The sequence below is a fragment of the Sus scrofa genome, chromosome 7, assembly GCF_054392235.1.
Source record: "Sus scrofa isolate SSC_HxYL_T2T_F1_AM1 chromosome 7, Sscrofa_HxYL_maternal_Yorkshire_Landrace_v2.0, whole genome shotgun sequence".
NCBI lineage: Eukaryota > Metazoa > Chordata > Mammalia > Artiodactyla > Suidae > Sus > Sus scrofa.
Window position 1 is genome coordinate 40,544,761 of NC_139389.1, and position 19,888 is coordinate 40,564,648.

At 44.7% G+C, this 19,888-nt stretch overlaps 1 protein-coding gene across 2 annotated transcripts in view; it reads left to right on the forward strand.

Annotated features, from left to right (window-relative positions):
* The first annotated feature begins 18,088 nt into the window (after positions 1 to 18,088).
* Positions 18,089 to 19,888, forward strand: part of PNPLA1 (patatin like phospholipase domain containing 1) — a 44,359-nt gene continuing 42,559 nt past the window's right edge. For both annotated transcript variants that reach the window (XM_084967955.1, XM_021100036.2), the window contains exon 1: positions 18,089 to 18,541. In XM_084967955.1, coding sequence (XP_084824081.1) covers positions 18,337 to 18,541 — 205 coding nt within the window. In that variant the 5' untranslated portion in view covers positions 18,089 to 18,336. The remainder of the gene's footprint in view (positions 18,542 to 19,888) is intronic.

The window sequence follows — 19,888 nt, forward strand, 5'->3', positions numbered from 1 at the left end:
AAAATCTTAGCCAACCGAATCCAACAACATATCAAAAAAATTATACACCATGACCAGGTTGGGTTCATCCCAGGTTCACAAGGATGGTTCAACATACGCAAATCAATCAACATCATACACCACATTAACAAAAAAAAAGTCAAAAATCATATGATCATCTCAATAGATGCAGAAAAAGCATTTGACAAAGTTCAACATCCATTCATGATCAAGACCCTCGCCAAAGTGGGTATAGAGGGAACATTCCTGAATATAATCAAAGCCATTTATGATAAACCCACAGCAAATATAATCCTCAATGGGGAAAAACTGAAAGCCTTCTCACTCAAATCTGGAACAAGACAGGGATGCCCACTCTCACCACTGCTCTTCAACATAGTTTTGGAAGTCTTAGCCACAGCAATTAGACAAACAAAAGAAATCAAAGGCATCCATATAGGAAGAGAAGAGATCAAACTGTCACTGTATGCAGATGACATGATTCTATACCTAGAAAACCCTAAGGACTCAACCCCAAAACTCCTTGAACTGATTAATAAATTCAGCAAAGTGGCAGGATATAAGATTAACATTCAGAAGTCAGTTGCATTTCTGTATACCAGCAATGAAGCATTAGAAAAGGAATACAAAAATACGATACCTTTTAAAATTGTACCTCACAAAATCAAATACCTCGGAATACACCTAACCAAAGAGGTAAAGGACCTATATGCCGAGAACTATAAAACCTTAATCAAAGAAATCAAAGAAGATGTAAAAAAATGGAAAGATATTCCATGTTCCTGGATTGGAAAAATCAATATTGTGAAAATGGCCATCCTACCCAAAGCAATCTACAGATTCAATGCCATCCCTATCAAATTACCCATGACATTTTTCACAGAACTAGAACAAACAATCCAAACATTTATATGGAACAACAAAAGACCCAGAATCGCCAAAGCAATCCTGAGAAACAAAAACCAAGCAGGAGGCATAACTCTCCCAGACTTCAAGAAATACTACAAAGCCACAGTCATCAAAACAGTGTGGTACTGGTATCAAAACAGACAGACAGACCAATGGAACAGAATAGAGAATCTGGAAATTAACCCTGACACCTATGGTCAATTAATCTTTGACAAGGGAGGCAAGAACATCAAATGGGAAAAGGAAAGTCTATTCAGCAAGCATTGCTGGGAAACCTGGACAGCTGTATGCAAAGCAATGAAACTAGAACACACCCTCACACCATGCACAAAAATAAACTCCAAATGGCTGAAAGACTTAAATATACGACAGGACACCATCAAACTCCTAGAAGAAAACATAGGCAAAACACTCTCTGACATCAACATCATGAATATTTTCTCAGGTCAGTCTCCCAAAGCAATAGAAACTAGAGCAAAAATAAACCCATGGGACCTCATCAAACTGAAAAGCTTTTGCACAGCAAAGGAAACCCAAAAGAAAACAAAAAGACAACTTACAGAATGGGAGAAAATAGTTTCAAATGATGCAACTGACAAGGGCTTAATCTCTAGAATATACAAGCAACTTATACAACTCAACAGCAAAAAAACCAATCAATCAATGGAAAAATGGGCAAAAGACCTGAATAGACATTTCTCCAAGGAAGATATACAGATGGCCAACAAACACATGAAAAAATGCTCAACATCGCTGATTATAAGAGAAATGCAAATCAAAACTACCATGAGATACCACCTCACACCAGTCAGAATGGCCATCATTAATAAATCCACAAATAACAAGTGCTGGAGGGGCTGTGGAGAAAAGGGAACCCTCCTGCACTGTTGGTGGGAATGTAAACTGGTACAGCCACTATGGAGAACAGTTTGGAGATACCTTAGAAATCTATACATAGAACTTCCATATGACCCTGCAATCCCACTCTTGGGCATCTATCCGGACAAAGCTCTACTTAAAAGAGACACATGCACCCGCATGTTCATAGCAGCACTATTCACAATAGCCAGGACATGGAAACAATCCAAATGTCCATCGACAGAGGATTGGATTCGGAAGATGTGGTATATATACACGATGGAATACTACTCAGCCATAAAAAAGGATGACATCATGCCATTTGCAGCAACATGGATGGAACTAGAGAATCTCATACTGAGTGAAATGAGCCAGAAAGACAAAGACAAATACCATATGACATCACTTATAACTGGAATCTAATATCCAGCACAAATGAACATCTCCTCAGAAAAGAAAATCAATCATGGACTTGGAGAAGAGACTTGTGGTTGCCTGATGGGAGGGGGAGGGAGTGGGAGGGATCGGGAGCTTGGGCTTATCAGTCACAAGGTAGAATAGATTTACAAGGAGATCCCGCTGAATAGCATTGAGAGCTATGTCTAGATACTCATGTTGCAACAGAAGAAATGGTGGGGGAAAAACTGTAATTGTAATGTATACATGTAAGGATAACCTGACCCCCTTGCTGTACAGTGGGAAAATAAAATTTAATAAAAAAAAAAAAAAAAAAAAAAAAAAAAAAAAAAAAAAAAAAAAAAACTGTAGCCTGGGGGTTAGGACTCCTGGGGCCTGGGCCTGCCTCTGACTTAGGTTTGCTGTGTGACCTTGAGCAATTTACCTCCCATCCTGGGCCTCAGCACTATGAAAATAAAGGACTTGTGTCTGATGAGCTATCTGTTTCCCTCTAAACCTCATGGGCTCTGGATTTACACATTGTAGCTCAAGCCCTTGTGTCATCTTTTACTAGCTGATAAGTGAGCAAATTGGACAAGCTGCTTAATTAGTCTGGGATTCAGTTTTCTTCTAATGTAACATGATTGGTAGTACCTTTGTCACAGGGCTGCAAAGACTGAATGAGAAAATTCTGTGATGCCCAGCACAAACAGAAGATGCACGCTCAATACTGATTAGACACAGTGGTGATCAGGGTTCTCTGTATGCTATTAATCAAAAAGAATTAGATCATGGAAATCTAAACTTCCATCAACAAATATTTATTGAGCACAGAGTCTTCATTTGTGGTGACCTTTTGGCTGGCTACCCAAACCATTCCCAGCCCCATCTGAGCCATCTCCAACCACAAAAACTTGGAAGCTCAGAAATTCTCTTTCCCATTCTTGCTCAAAACTTGGGGTGGCTGTGTGATCCATGTTTTGGCTATGAGACATAAGCTTCTGAGTGGCTTCTAGGAAAGCTTCTGCTCTCTGCTGTAAAGGACAGTCATGGAGGAGAGCCCCTTGCTGCTGCCCCTTCTGTATTTTTCCTGCCTTAAAAATAAGTGTGTATGTGTGTATATATACATATATATATATATATACATATATATATATATATATATTTTGAAAGTCTATTAATGAGGAGCAGTGGCAGCAGTCTTGTGACGATAAGGCACAAGCACAGGGAGGAAAAGCCAACAAGCCAAGCATACCAAAGTGTAATACTGGAAAGATTCTGAGTCCTAGGTGACATTGTTGAACAGAGAAACCAACCCCAGCTGCTGTCTGAAACATCTCACTATGTTAAAATACAAACCCTTTTTGTTTAAGCCCCTCTCATCTGGGCTTCCTGTTCTAGCTGAGTCCATCCTATCTTGTACATCATTCAACAAACATTTATTAAGTTTCTTCTAGTACTAGGCACAATTCTAGGTATGAGCTTTACAAGGAGGAATAAGACATCTTTTGGGTTTTATAGCCTATTCAGGCAGGTGGCCAAGTTTTCTTTTCTTTTTTTTTTTTTTAATGCAATAAAAATGTAAGAAGTGGCACAACTGAAGTCTCTAAATGTTAGCCTGAGAACATAAAGGAAGGGGTAGACTATTCCTCCTAGACTGAAAATGCTTTCAGAATGCATACTTTGTTCTTACCAGTACATCACTAGCGCCTCTCTGAGCATATTGTCAATGCTCAATAAATATTTGTTGAATTTGGTAACTGTTAGTGCTGCTTACTCTGCGCAAAGAATGGTTTCACCTTCATGCCCTTTTGAAGTTGAGTGTGGCCATGGGACTTGCTTTAGCCAATGAAAGGTAAAGCAGAATCGATACATGTCAATTTCAGGTGGCAGCAGATAAAAACTGGTGCCAAGCTCTCTGCTCTCTCTTCCTCTCTGTTTGTTGCTAGAACATAAACTAGCCAGACCTGATTAATACATCAAATGAATCACTAATTAAGTAAATGGACAAATGAGTCAATAGTGGCAGTGTTAGGAATGGATGAAAGGTGTGGAGAGACCCAAGGCAGGAAGTTTGGGGCTAACACTATTGGTTTCCTACCCTAATAGAAGCTGCCCCCTCACCCTTTTTTCTTTCCCGCTGGGAGAGCCTACATCCCACTCTAGTGATCAAAAATGGCAAAAGCTCTTTTTTCCCAGCCTCCCCTGCTGCTAAGGCATAACTATGTCACTCAGTGCTGGCCAGTGGACCCTGGGGGAGAGTCTTCTGGAGGGCTTTTCTCTCAAATAAAAACACTTTCCTCATGGTTTAAGCCTCTCCACATAGAGTTTCTGTTATCTGAAGCCAAAAGCTTCCTAACTTAAACAGCATTGATTGTGGGAGGTGAGGCTTAGTTGAAGAGAGAGAGGAAAGGGTTGAGCTGAGGAAAGCTTGGAAATAAAATCCAGAGCACTTGATGACTGATTGGGTGCAGGGGTTGATCAGTGTGCTGTGCACAACAAAAGAGGTTTAAAATCCAGTCACTGGAGTTCCTTGGTGGCTCAGCAAGTTAAGGATCTGACATTGTCACTGTAGTAGCTTGGGTCACTGATATGGCATGGTTTGGTCACTGGTTCTGCATGCTATAGGTGCAGCCAAATAAATAAATAAATAAAACCCAGTCACTGATGTCAAGGATCCTGGTGGGAGAGATTCGTACTGAATGAAAACACCAGCTGTACCAGGCAGCCTATGCCAAGGGCCAATGTTTACTGTGGGAGTTGTGAGGAGGGAAGGAAAAAGGGTTGGTTCAGGACTCGAAGAACGGCTAGAGGAGTTCCCTTCATGGCTCAGCAGTTAGCAAACCTGACTAGGGTGCATGAGGATTCGGGTTCAGTCACTGGCCTTGCTCAGTGGGTTAAGGATCCAGCATTGCTTTGAGCTGTGGTGTAGGTCGCAGATGTGGCTCAGATCTGGTGATGCTATGGCTGTGGCATAGGCCGACAGCTGTAGCTCCAATTAGACCCCTAGCCTGGAAACCTCCATGTGCCATGGGTGTGGCCCTAAAAAGCAAAAAAAAAGAATGGCTGGACTTTGGATTTGGATGGATAAAGAAGATGACAATAGTCTAGGCAGGCCCTTCCTAAAATATCTTAGATCAGATTTTATAGTTAGTACTTTACAAATAATCTTTGCCTTACAACTTTCATTTTTAGCTTTGTTTCAGCCATTTTTGTGTATAGATGAAAGGCAGTAAAGGGACAATCTGGTTCTAACTAAATATGTAAGCATCATTTAAAATATGGCAATGGCTAATTAGAGTTCCTGCTGTGGCATAAAGGGACTGGTAGCGTCTTTGGAGTGCACTGCACTGGGACACAGGTTCAATCCCCAGCCCGAAACTGTGGGTTAAGGATCCAGCATTGCCACAGTTGTGGTGTAGGTTCCAGAAACTCCACATATCAGGGATTGGGGAGGCAAAAAAGAAATATATATATGTGGCTACTTAATAAATCATTAGGTAGATACACTGTAGTTCCTTTAACTATTTCCTTACTCTCAGATGCTATGAGTTTTCTATGCTTGAATATCTAAAATAGTGCTGTGGTGAGCTCTTTTGGCTGCAGGTTTTCCTATGCCTCAAATTATTGCTTTAGGATGAATTTCCACAAGTAGAATAACTTCTTCAAAGAAATAGTGAAAGCAGCGAGCCTCACCAAGACACAACTGCTGCAATTCTTGATAAATAGCTAAATTGCTTTCCAGAATGGTTCTATCATTGCACATGAGAATTTTACTCCACATTGGAAAGTGCAAAACTGGGGAGTTCCCACTGTGGTTCAGTGGTAGTAAACCCAACTAGTATCCATGAGGTTGTGGGCTCAATCCCTGGCCTCACTCAGTGTGGTAAGAATCACGTTGCTGTGAGCTCTGGTGTATAGGTCACAGATGAGGCTCAGATCTCAAGTTGCTTATGGCTGTGGCTGGGTGTAGGCTGGCAACTGCAGCTGCAATTTGACCCCTAGTCTGGGAACTTCCATATGCTGCACGTGGGGCCCTAAAAAGACAAAAAAAAAAAAAAAAAAAAAAGTGCAAGACTTAGGAAGAACTTCATATATGTTATGGCTATCTTTATCTGTGAGCTAGGATCTCAGGACTCTCCTTTTCATCTACTTAGATTCCTAACAGGGCACCCTGCTCGTGTTCTGAGCTCACATGGTCTGAATATAGGGCTTAAGTTGTGGATATAGTTAACTGACCTAGAAAGCAATATATCTTTTCTAGAAATGAAACTCCAACCCTTCACCAAACAGTTAAACAAAGAAACCATTAAATGGCTAAGTAAATAATCCAACATAATGAATTGCTTTAAAACAACAACAACAAAAATTCTCTTGGTCTAAATAATAGTTAGGTTTCTTGAGAAATAAATGCTTCTGTCTTTCCTCACTAATCTTGAATTATTTTCAAATACGGCCCATTATGGTCTCCATCCTCTGATTAGAATGGGCCATTCTAATTGGATTAGAATTAAAAAGGCCCTGCAGGCATTGAGAAAGGAACACAATCCTGGAAAAGGATGTTTCAAAGGGATGGCAGGGGCTTACCTCCCAGTTTGGCTAGATACCAAATGTCTGCATCATTGAAAGAAAAAAAAAAAAAAAAAAAAACACCTTGAGGTTACCTGCACAATGAATTGGCAACCTTTCCCCCAACTATAGGACTAATCAAAACTGCATATAGTAAGCTTCACTCCTCTGAAGCTCATTTCCTCTTCTACAAACAAGGGTTTTAACTCTAACTCTTAGTATTGCTATGAAAGCCAAATGAGGTGATTATGTGAAGGTCTATGAAAACAGATTAAGAAATTATAATTAGCTTTCTGTTTTCATGAATAATAATGCAGCTGACATCTTGCAATTTATAGTTTACAGTACATTCTTCTCAAACACTAATGTGCATGTGGATCTTAGACTTATTAGGCCTGGGGCATGAGCTGCTTCTGCTGCTGTTTCACACACCACACTTTGGGTAACAAGGGATTGCAACAATTTGTAAACATGAAATTTTCTAATAGTCAGTTGTTCCTAGCAGACTTCACATCACCAATTTAGATAGTCGTTAGTGCATCCCATGTGTTATGTGAACACAACTTGAGGTCTGAACTGATTACTGGAATAGACACCATGGTGGCCAAGTAATTGTCTTGGGTTTGACAAACTGTTCCTGGAAGGTGGATATCTCAGGAAAAATCCAAAGACAACAGGTCTTTCCTTGTAACCAGAGCTAAAGTTAGAGCTCAGAGCCTTGCCCCGACAATTATTTAAGCTGAGGAAGTGGCAATTTTCATGGGTTTACTGCTTGGCAGGTTATCCGTTTCCCAGTGCTAGGGGATGCCTCCCTCTAAAACCATTGATTATCTCCTGAAAACAGTTTAAAATATGATCTTTTAAAAAAAGCTATTGAAAAGATGATGTAAAATACCAGGAAGGACCACCTTGAAAATGGAAGATTTCCCACAATCCCAGCACACTGTGGTTTTTACTGTTACAGTTCCTTTCCAGATGACACATTTTTATGTGCCATATATTCTTGATTCTAAAATACCACCAATTTTGTATGCTCCTCCTGTTGCAGTGGGTTAAGGATCCTGCACCATGGCTGCAGTGACTTGGATCACTGCTATGGCGAAGTTTCCATCCTTGGCCCAGGAATTTCTGCATGCCTTGGGTGTGGCCAAAACAAAACAAAAAACTCATGCTTTAAGACTCAGCATCAATTTGGTAAAAGCTTTTTAGGGGAAAAAAAAAAAAACAAAAAACAAAAAAAACCACCACAGGAACCGATTAAGAATGTCCATCAGAGTTCCTGTTGTGGCTCTGCAGCAGCAAACCTGACTAATATCCATGAGAATGTGGTTTGATCCCTAGCCTCCCTCAGTAGGTGAAGGATCTTACATTGCTGTGAGCTGTGGTGTAGGTTACAGACACAGCCCAGATCATGTGTGGCTGTGGCTGTGGCTGGCAGCTGCAGCTCTGATTCAGCCCCTAGCCTGGGAACTTCCATATGCTGCTAGTGCGGCCCTAAAAAGCAAAAAAAAAAAAAAAAAAAGGGTTTAGAATTGCACCTTATGTTGTAGTCTCTGCACACAGGTGGAAAAAAAAATTTTCAGATACAAAACAAGGTTTAGAAAAGACAGGTTTATTGAGGCAAGAGACACTGTTAACACAGCAGATGGACTTCCTGATAATCAGGGAGAGCTAACCTGAGTTCATGGCTGTGTCTCTTTTTATAGCCCAAAGACAAAGCAGTTCGAGGAGTGGTCTTGCCATAAATCTGTTGACCTGCTGATTGGTTGGAGAAGAAGGAGGTTTTTCTGATACATTTGCCCGTTGGTTGGGGGTGTATGTTGCCCCTGTAGGGGTGGGGTAAGGAGTGGGCCACATACCTTTTCTAGTAGGGGCTGGAAGGAGTAAACCAGGTGGATCAAGTGGAGGAGGTGAGGAGTGGGCCACATACCTTTCCTAGTAGAGGCAAGAAGGAGTAGGCCAAGTTACTGGGATGGGGAAATGCTTAGGAACATTGTAACAGTTACAGTGAGATGGGTGGGATGATAAGGGTCTGGCAATTCCTTTTTTTTTTTTTTTTTTTTTTTTTTTTTTGTCTTTTTTTGTCTTTTTGCCTTTTCTGGTGCTGCTCCCTCGGCATGTGGAGGTTCCCAGGCTAGGGGTCTAATCAGAGCTGTAGCTACCGGCCTACACCAGAGCCACAGCAACGCGGGATCCGAGCCGCGTCTGCAACCTACACCACAGCTCACAGCAATGCTGGATCCTTAACCCACTGAGCAAGGCCAGGGATCGAACCTGCAACCTCATGGTTCCTAGTCGGATTTGTTAACCACTGCGCCACAACGGGAACTCCAGGGTCTGACAATTCTTATCTCGGCTGGAGGCTTTTTTGAGTTTTATCTCCTTGGAGGAGCCTTGAAGTCCCACACCTTAGAGTTGAGGAATATGGTAGGAAAAAAAATATTAATCTATTTTACTTTGCTGGTACCGGGAAGTGTTTTGTTTTTTGTTTTTTGGTCTTTTTTGTCTTTTTCAGGTGGTACCTGTGGCATATGGAGATTCTCAGCCAGGTGTTGAATCTGAGCTGTAGTTCCCGGCCTACACCACAGCCACAGCAATGTGGGATCCGAGCTGTACCACAGCTCATGCAACGCCAGATCTTAACCCACTGAGAGGGGCTAGAGATTGAACCTTATATCTTCATGGATATTAATTGAGTTCATTAACCATTGAGCCAGGAGGGGAATGCCAGGAAGTGTTTTAAATTACTTGATTTTTTTAGTCAGAAACATATTCATCTGGTTCAACATTCAGAAGGTACAAAAGTTGTCAGTGACTTTTCTCAGCTGTCCACCTCTCTACCCCTCCCTAGAGGCCCCTGAGCTTTCAGTCTTGTGTGCTGGTCAGAGGTATTTCGTGCTTGTAGCTACAAGCGAAGTCATTATTTATTTATTTATTTATTTAGGCTGCACCTGAGGCATGTGGAAGTTACCAGGCCAGTGACTGAATCTGAGCTGAAGCTTCAATCTTTGCCGCAGTTGCAGCAACCCTGGATCCTTAACCTGCTGTGCCACAGTGGGAACTCCTGAAGTCATATTCTTTGCCCCCTTTTCTTACATGAATGGGGTCATATCATACTCCTTTTCTGGAATTGTGAGTTTTCACTTAACAAAATATTATCAGGGTTGATCCACTTTGGTGGCTTAGTCGGTTAAGGATCTGGCTTTGTCACTGCTGTGGCTCTGATTACTACTGTGCCACAGGCTGGATCCCTGGTCTGGGGAACCTCCCCATGCTGTGGCCACAGTCAAAAAAAAACAAACCAACAACAACAACAAAAACTATTGATCCATCCACATCAATCCACATCCATCCACATGCCCAGACCATTTTGATTTCTTTTGTTTTCCTGAGATTACATCATAAGTATTTCTCTATCTTTCTATCCAATCACTATAATTATCCTTCTCAATTGCTGTTTGGTTTTGTGGGGTGACTGGGTTACAATTTGATAACAACTCCCTGTTGTTGAGCCTTTAGGCTGTTTCAGGGTTTGGCTATGACAGGGAACATGGGATGACTATTTATTCATTCAGCAAGTATTTATTTGACAACCATGAATTGCTATTCATCAGTGTACCGAAGTGCCTTTCCCTATAAGGAAATAAATAAGAGCACAGAAGTGCCCCAGCCCCCCATGGAGTATCTGAGTATAGTCCAGGCTCCCACATGGGGAGAAGAGAGGTAATGACAGATCCGCCTATAAGCCCTGGCCCCTGTGAATGAACGAGTCTGCTACAGCTTATTCATCAGGTGTGTGAGCTTGGTTAACGTGCATCCAGCTCCCACGTGTTGACCAAGTCACTGCTCAGTCACTGCAGTGAATTTACTAAGGTGGTAAATAAGGAATTACAATGATTAATACTTTGTAAGCACTTACCATATGCCAGGACAACCTTCTAGGAGGTATTATTTTCCTATTTTATACATAAGAAAACTAAGACACAGATGTTAAGTAACTTCCAATCGACATAGCTGTGATTTGAACCCAGACAGCCCAGGTCCCTGACCAGCTACACTGCGATGCCCTCAGGAATGTTGTTGGACTCAACTGAAGGGCATGTTTGGTCTTTGTTCTGTGAGACCTGATCTCTTTCCCTTCTTAAATTTCAACAAGGGTAAACTTAATGTGCCTTTTCTTTTTTCTTTCCATTTGCTGAATTTAAAGAGAAGTGTAAATCAGCTATAATAGAAAAAATAGGAGTTCCTGTCGTGGCTCAGTGGTTAACGAATCTGACTGGGAACCGTGAGGTTGCAGGTTCAATCCCTGGCCTTGCTCAGTGGGTTGAGGATCCGGCGTTGCTGTGAGCTGTGGTGTAGGTTGCAGACGCGGCTTGGATCCTGCGTTGCTGTGGCTCTGGTGTGGGCCGGCGGCTACAGCTCCAATTTGACCCCCAGCCCGGGAACCCTCCATATGCCATGGGAGAGGCCCAAGAAATGGAAAAAAAAAAAAATCATAAAATAAAAAAATTCTTTACTAAAATGACCAAAAAAGAGAAGTGGGTTTGTTTTTACAGCCACACCTGCGGCATATTGAAGGTCTTGGGTTAGGGGTCAAATCAGAGCTGCAGCGAAGGCCTATGCCACAGCCACAGCAACACAAGATCTTGCAGCAATGCCAGATCTTCAACCCACCGAGTGAGGCCAGGGATTGAACCTGTATCCTCATGGACACTAGTTGAATTTGTTTCCACTGTGCCACAATGGGAACTCCCTGCCCCAGTTCTTTTTTTCTCTTTTTCTTTTTGCTTTTTAGGGCCACACCCACAGCATATGGAAGTTCCCAGGCTAGGAGTCAAATTGAAGCTACAGCTGCCAGCCACAGCCACAGCAATGCACGATCCGAGCCACATCTGTGATCTACACCATAGCTCACGGCAACATCGGATCCTTAACTCACTGGGCGAGGCCAGGGATTGAACCCACAACCTCATGGTTCCTAGTCGGATTCATTTCTGCTGCGCCATAATGGGAACTCCCCATGCCCCATTTCTGATAACTCTATTTCTTCTCAGCTGTTGGGACAAAAGGCCCTCTTCACCCCAGAATACTTCAAATGCCAAAACAAATAGCAACTTACTGCCAATGGGTCCACCTACAGCAATTTTTCTTTGTTTACTGTAATGGAAGTAACAATGAAGACACAAAAGACTGACAATGAAAAATGGGTCCCCCTCCTCAGAAGTAGCCACTCTCAGTAGTGCTGTTTCTGAACTTTTATATGTGTACACATAGGGAATCTCCCCCCTTTTCAGTATAAATGGTAACATTATTTACTCCTCGGATCCTTGGGGTTTTTTATTTTAATTTTTCCTATTTACCAATATATCTTGGAGAACTTTCCCTATGAGCACATTCAGATCGCCCTTACTCTTTTCTATGGCTGCAGAGAATTACAGTTTATGATACTTAGGTTACTTCTAGATTTTTACCATTACACTTGGTGCTGTATTTAACAACCCTGTGCATATATGGTTGGGGGGCAGAGGGACTCCTGTGAGTATTTCTGCAGGATGAATTCCTACAAGCATTTATTTTAAAACAGATGGCACCAAATTGCCCACCAGACTGCAGTTTTTCAGTGGAGACTGAACGAATAGCTTAGGCTTGATGGCTAAATCATTTAAAATAACCAAGACTATTTTTATATGAGAGGGCAACTTTACAACTTTAAAACATAAGCACATAAGCAATAAAGGAGAAGAATTGTAGTGTTTTGTTTTGTTTTGTTTTTTCCCTTTTTTGGATGCCCATGGCATATGGTGTTCCTTAGCCAGGGGATCTGAGCCACAGTTGCGCCCTGAAATGCAGTTGTGACCTGAGCTGCAGCTGCAGCCACACCGGCTTCTTAACCTCACTGCCTCCCAGTGCTCCCAAGACACCGCCTATCCTATTGTGCCACAGTGGGAACTCCTTTTTTTTTTTTTTTTTGGTTGCGCTCAAGGCATACAGAAGTTCCTGGGCCAGGGATCAAACCTGAGCCACAGCAGTAACTTGAGCCACAGCAGTGACAACACTCAGTCCTTAACCACTAGGCCACAAAGGAACTCCAAAAATGATACTTTTTACCGCATTAAAATTTTAAATTTCTGTTCCATAAACACATCATTAAAAAGTTAAAAGACAAAGCCACAAACTAAGAGAGGATATTTGCACTGCATTCAATGGAGCTATTATTAGCATCAACATCTACACATTAACAAAAGGCAAACACTGGCCTCACCCCAATAGGGAGAAGCCAAGAACAAGCAGTTCAGAGAAAAGGAACATGAAAGGACAGTGAACATACGAAATGATGCCTAGTCTGTAATCAGGAAAATATCAATGAAGTGACAGTGAGATAGTATTTCACACCCCTCAGTTTGGCAACATTTAAAAAAATCTGGTAATACAAAGAGAAGGGATTAGATAATAAGGTACTGCCTGGGAGACTCCATATGCTGTGGGTGCAGCCCTAAAAAGAAAAAAAAAAATGTGTAAGATCATAAATGATTGTTGTTTGCGGGAATTAAGTTTTGAGATAATTTGTTTGTTTGCTTTTTAGGGCCGCACTCACGGCATATGGAGGTTCTCAGGCTAGGGGTCTAATCAGAGCTACCGCTGCCGGCCCATACCACACCAGGATCTGAGCCACTTCTGCGACCTGCACCACAGTCCACGGCAACGCCAGATCCTTAACCCACTGAGCAAGGCCAGGGATCGAACCCGCCACCTCATGGTTCCTAGTCAGATTTGTTTCCTCTGTGCCATGACTGGAACTCCTTGAGGTAATTTGTGACACAGCTGTAGATGACTAACACAGTGTGTCTGCGATGTTTTGCCTGATGGGTACCAGATGGCTGCCTTAGCTCCATCCTCCATGTTTCCGTAGGACAGCATCTCAGGCAGGAGTAAGGGGGGAGGAGAAAAAGAGTATCTCCATATGTACCTTGCTCCTTTTATCAAGGAGGAAAACCTGGAGTTCCCACTGTGGCTCAGTGGTAATGAACCTGACTATTATCCTTGAGGATGCAGGTTTGATCCCTGGCCCCGCTTGGTGGATTAAGGATCCAGTGTTGCCGTGAGCTGTGGTGTAGGTCACAGACTCGGCTCAGATCTGGTATTGCTGTGGCTGTGGCATAGGCCTGCAGTTGCAGCTCCAATTCAACCCCTAGCCTGGGAATCTCCATATGCTGCAGGTGCAGCCCTAAAAAGACCAAAAAAAAAAAAGGAGGAAAACCTTTGTTGGGAACCACTCTGCAGATTACCCCTTTTTGTTTTTTTGTTTTTGTTTTTGTTTTTTGTGTACCTGGGGCATGTGGGAGTTCCCCAGCTAGGGATCAAACCCAAGTCAGAGCAGCAACACTGGCTGCTGCAGTGACAACACCTAACCTGCTGCTCCACAATGGAATTCCACCCCCTTCTCGTTGGCCAGAACTAAGTCTCGGAATGGCCTCTAGCTGCAAGGGAGGCTGGGAAATCAAGTATCAAGCCTCTCAGCTCCTCTGCAGGAAGTGGACAAGGACCAGTGGGCTGGGAATGGCTTCAGTGCAGCAACAAGTGTCTCCCAGCCCTTTCAATCTGTCTGGTAGTTTTCACCTGGCATCATTTAACTCGTTTCTTCCCACTCTGTATTCACTGTAACTAGATGTTAGGCCTCCATTAGATTCAGGTTAAACACTGTTGGCAAGGTTACTTCTGAGTGATGCTGTGACCTTCATCTCTCACATCAAGAAGCCCCAAGTTCTTCACTAAATAAACCTTTTACAAGATTTAACTAAAGGGTGGTGCACCATCAATGAAAAGCTAACTCAGAATCTCCATCTCTTTCTTCCCGAGAGAGCTCTGTCCTGGGCGGTTTCACGTATTTTATGTTTATGGAAACTCTAGATTCTCCTGTAAATTCCTTTTGGCTTGGCTTGGAATGGTGTGTGATAAGAAGTCTCAGTTTCTTGCATGTCATTTCCTCAGGGCTGATGAGTCATATGAACAATGGCAGCCCAGTGTAAAATGCCTGAGAGGATTATGAGCTGACTTTAAAAATCAAATGCAGAAATGTCAGAATGTGATCCTTTCTCTGTGGGGTCCAATGGGGGTTCTTGGGGCTGTGAGTATAATGTCAAGAAAGAGAGGAAATGAGATGAACCTTCTCAGCTGTTTAACATCCAGGCACAGGAATGGGGGAAGAGACAGTTCCCACAGGGCCTTCCCAGGGTGCACTGGTGAATTTCTGCTTTGCTTGTTTGCATAGAGGCTGTGCTGTGCCTCCTGTGGTCTCCATTGTCCCCGTGGAACTGAAAAATATCCTGACTCAGTGAGGACTATGGCCTAATCCAACAGCCAGGTCTGTGGAGCTAGGTGCCAGGGCATGGCGCTGTCTTTGAAAGAGGCTTCTCCAGGCCCCAAAGTCTGCAAAGAGCAGGAGACCTTGCTTTCTGTTTCACTGGAAATAGCCAAATGACCAGGAAGGATAGTACTTCAGCATGACCTTGGTTGGGCCCATCTCCAGCTGCTCATCCTTTCTCTGCCACTCAGTGGCAGAGGTCTCTGTCTCCCTCTCTGGAGCCTTCCCTGTCCATCCCCAAAGCTCCAATATCCTGCTGTCACCTCAGACACGTCTTAGATAAACTCATCCTCCAGCCAGTTTTCCCAGCTCTGTCCCAGGTAGGGCAGCCCCACCCCTCCCAGCACCCAGGCTAAAAATGAGGCACCAGCCATGACTCATCCTGCTCATCTAACCAGTCTCTAGGTCCCGAGAGTCTCTGAGGCAATGGCTTCATTAACTTATCTTTCTTCAGCCAACGCCCTGGCCTGGCCACCAGCATCCCTCAGAGGATGAAGCACTGTCCTCCTTCCCCATCCTCCAGCCTGTCTCCTCGCCCTTTTAGGACTCCTGCCTGAGACTTCTCCCAGCTCCTCTTGCACGTTACAAACGGATCACGCCTTCCTCTGCTGACTCCACATTTCTGTTCTACCTTATCTCCCAGATCTATCTGTTCCAGAAGCCTTGGCCTTTACTACCCTTTGAAAACAAGAGACATGCTATGTGCCAGGCATTTTATAGCCATATCTTAAATTTAACAGTTCCTCAACAGCATAGGCAGTATTGTCCCTTTTACAGATGAGAAAAACTGAGGCTGGGAGAAGTTACACACTGTTACAATGCCTATAAATAGCAGAGCTGAGATTTAACCCTTGTCTGCCTGATCCAAAGCCCTTCATCCTGTGTAATTGCCTGCCATGACACCAGGTTCCCTCTCTGTAAGGATCTCATGCAGCTCCTTGTCACACTACCCTCCCTCTTCCTTCGAGCTTCTTCAAACCCCTTCATGCACAGGCTCTGCCGCATAGCTTCTCTGATGGTTCCAGCCCATGCTCCTCATTCTCATCTCTTAGCTTTTCTGGCAGGAATCTCAGTCCTGGCACAATTTGATACTTAATTATAGATTGCCTTGTGTGGCTTTCTGGCTATTTCTCATTTGTCTGTCTTGTTCCCAAGAAGCGTAGGTGTCTGAGTTAGGGGATGGTGCTTCCACTCCCTCCCACCTGCCAGGGCCTCCAGGATGGAGCTGGACAGGACAACCTGATTTCCCAGAGTCTCAATGTTCCAAAAGCTGACTGGACTCCACCCATCCTTTACCCCAGCCAATCAGCGGCCTCAGATCTCTGTGTGTTTGTGAGTCTGCACCTGCGCACCTGCATGCACATATATGAGTGCAGGCGTTTTTCTCTGTTGCAGAAACGTTTGGTCAAAATCCACCCTGCCAGGAGTTTCCATCGTGGCGCAACCATGAGCTTGCGTGTTCGATCCCTGATGTCGCTCAGCAGGCTTGCCGTGAGCTGACCTGTGGTATAGGTCTGTGCTGTACAGCAAAACAAACAAACAATTAAAACGGAGGTTAGAGACCCTAAGAAAACCCCTCCTGACCAAAGATGGTGCCTCTATCGTGAAATTTCACTAATATAATCAGTGGAGTTGGGGTTGGTGGGAGCATAGACTGTCACAGCTCCTAGATTATGGAGCTGTACTGGGGCATTGGATAGACAGGGGACAGGGGAATCTATTCCAGTTCTTTTTTTTTTTTTTTTTTTTTTTTTTTTTTTGTCTTTTCTAGGGCAGCACCCTAGAAAAAGGCTAGGGATCTAATGGGAGCCATATCCTCTGGCCTACGCCAGAGCCACAGCAACGCCAGATCCGAGCCGCGTCTGCAACCTACACCACAGCTTACAGCAACTCCAGATCCTTAACCCACTAAGCGAGGCCAGGGATTGAACCTGAAACCTCATGGTTCCTGGTTGGATTCATTAAGCACTGAGCCACGACGGGAACTCCTCTATTCCAGTTCTGATTCTGCCTCCGTATGGAACAGAGAGATGTGATGAACTGAGAGACATGATGACGTGATCTCATCACTTCGCTGCTGCTTTGCACCACTTTGGGGCTTGCAACATCCTCACCTCACCTCAGGTGGTGAATGGTGTATGGTGAAATTGGCCTCCAGGTGGGTGAAATTGGCCACCGGCTGTAAGGAAGCTCCAAATCATCTCTACCCAATCACCTCCCTACCCATCTCTCTACCCGGGTGCCCCCATACTTGCCATCCCAAGCTGTGTATCCTTGTTGGGGTTAAATATTGGCATCTCAAACTTCTCATTTCAAAGTGAGAAGAACACTGTACAGTATGGTGCCCCAGACACTTATAATGATCGAGAATTTAGATTGATTTCTTCTGGATGCTTAGGATGCAACAAAAAGATTTGAGGCTTGGAGGGAGAGCAATGACTGAATGTTGATGTGCCAGTGAAGGGAAGGGCCAGGGAGAAGAGAAGGTGAGAGATGGAGAGGCAGTGATGAAAGCCTCTCTTACTTTACAAATTTGCTAGTGGCCAGTCCCAACATGTGAATGAACACACTAATGAATAAGCAAAGGCGTGCTTGCGTAAGAAGAGCAAATAAAAATAATTGTGTAACACATCACACATGCCCTACGGAGCCTGCAGAAGGAACCTAGGGAGGGGCGTCACTGTGAGGTGCATGGGTGGTATGATCTGGGTTCTCCTTAAAAACCAGAGCCAACTGGGCAGCCCTGGGAAGGGGTCACCATCCCTCTGGAGGGAGGCCAGCATTTCATTCCTCTACTGCCTCAGTGTGTTGGGGAGGGAGGTGCCTTCTGATAACCATCTTTGGAGGTTTTGCAACCCCATGAGTGAATCCTTGAGGGCTGAGAGCTGAGCAGCGCCCTCCTTCTTAAGTCTGGCCCAGTGCGGCGGCCACCTGTACTCCTGGGATACAAAGCATGGGCAGAGGGGGCGCTAGCAGGGCCAGGACGCTGCTCGCGAATCCATCTGGGGCTTGGGGCCTTTACCAGCCTTTGGGAGCTGCCTCCTGACAGAGCCTGACAGGTCCAGGCAGCCGCTGCCAGCGCCACCCGTGGGTGTCCCTGCTGCCCGGGAGAGACAGCCCCATTCCAGGCTCCAGGCTGGCAGGGCAGCTTGGCGGCGAGTTCTGACAGGAGGGCGGCCCGTGCTCGGGCAGCCCGCCTCTGAGGGGTTCTTCCCCACCACCGGAGGCCCTGTGCCAGGCAGATGGACGAACAGGTGTTCAAAGGGGACCCAGACACCCCTCATTCCATCTCCTTCTCCGGCAGTGGATTCCTCTCCTTTTACCAGGCCGGAGCTGTGGATGCCTTTAGGGACCTGGCCCCTCGAATGCTGGAAACGGCCCATCGCTTTGCCGGCACGTCGGCAGGTGCAGTGATTGCGGCCTTGGCCATCTGCGGGATTGAAATGGGTAAGACCTTTGTTCTGGGTTCCCTGTGGAATCTGGAGGGATTCCACAAAGCAGGAGGATGCTTGGCGATGCTTTGGGGATTAAAGCCAGGTCTTGTGGGTGACAGGACAGGAAGAAGCCAGTGGAATGGGACATCATTTTGAGGTTGGGATCTTCCAGGTCCCAGTCTCTGACCACTGAGTGAGATTGGAATGGTCTCTCCCTCTTGCTCAATGCCCTTACCTGTGATGCTCTGTCTGCCAGGGTCTGGGAAGGGGAAAGGCAGTATCCCTCCCAAACATGCTGGGCTTGGCAGTTACACCATGGCACAGTCATACACTGGGGTGGAGAGCTGCTCCTGCCTGGCCTCCTTTCAAATGCAAATATCCTAAAACAGCTTTACCTCTTCCCAGCTTGCTGTGGCTGGATTCATCAGACCAGCTTCCAGGTGGCTGGAGGTGAAAGCCCTGGGGCTGGAGGGATGGCCAGAGGGGGCACCTGGGAAGGAATGTGGGAGATCTCTCTTTGCCTTCTGCCCCGCTAGTCCAGGGGGCCCAGAGAGGATGATAGGCCACACCAGAGGCAGAAGCACCATCCCATGTAAAGGGAGCAGCCCCACACAGCAGCCTAGACCAGGTCTGAGAGGGGCCCCACATCCACTTGGGCTGCCTCGGTGGTGGTTGAGGGGGCACGTTTATTTACTTTCTGCTCTGCTATTCCATGCCAGTCTCTGTTCCAGGCTCTGGGAACAAAGTTCCTGCCCTCATGGAGGAGGGAGAGGAGACATGTCACAAACATTCAAACAAGCAGTCTTATAATGTCATGTCTGGAAGTGATAAGAGCTGTGGGTAACATTACAGCAGGAAAGGGTCAGAGAATAAAGTGGGGATTATTTTAGAAAGGGTGGTCAGGAGTTCCCATCGTGGCTCAGCATTTAAGGAACCCGACCAACATCCATGGGGATGTGGGTTCGAACCCCTCCCTCCCTCAATGGGTTAAGGACCTGACATTGCTATGATCTGTGGTGTAGGTCACAGACATGGTTCGGATCCACAGACATTGCTGTGGCTGTGGTGTAGGCCGGCAGCTGGAGCTCTGATTTGACCCCTTGCCTGCGAACTTCCATTTGCCACAGAAAAAAAAAAAAAAATTGTAATGCCCATTCACTGAGTACCTTTTGTGCAAGATACTTCTTTTCTAATAATTCACAAGTAATAAATTCTTTCTCACTGTACAGAATTCAAACAATGCAAAAGTACTCACAGGTTTTTTTGTTTGTTGTTGTTTTTTTTTTGTTTGTTTGTTTGTTTTGTCTTTTTGCTATTTCTTTGGGCCGCTTCCGCGGCATATGGAGGTTCCCAGGCTAGG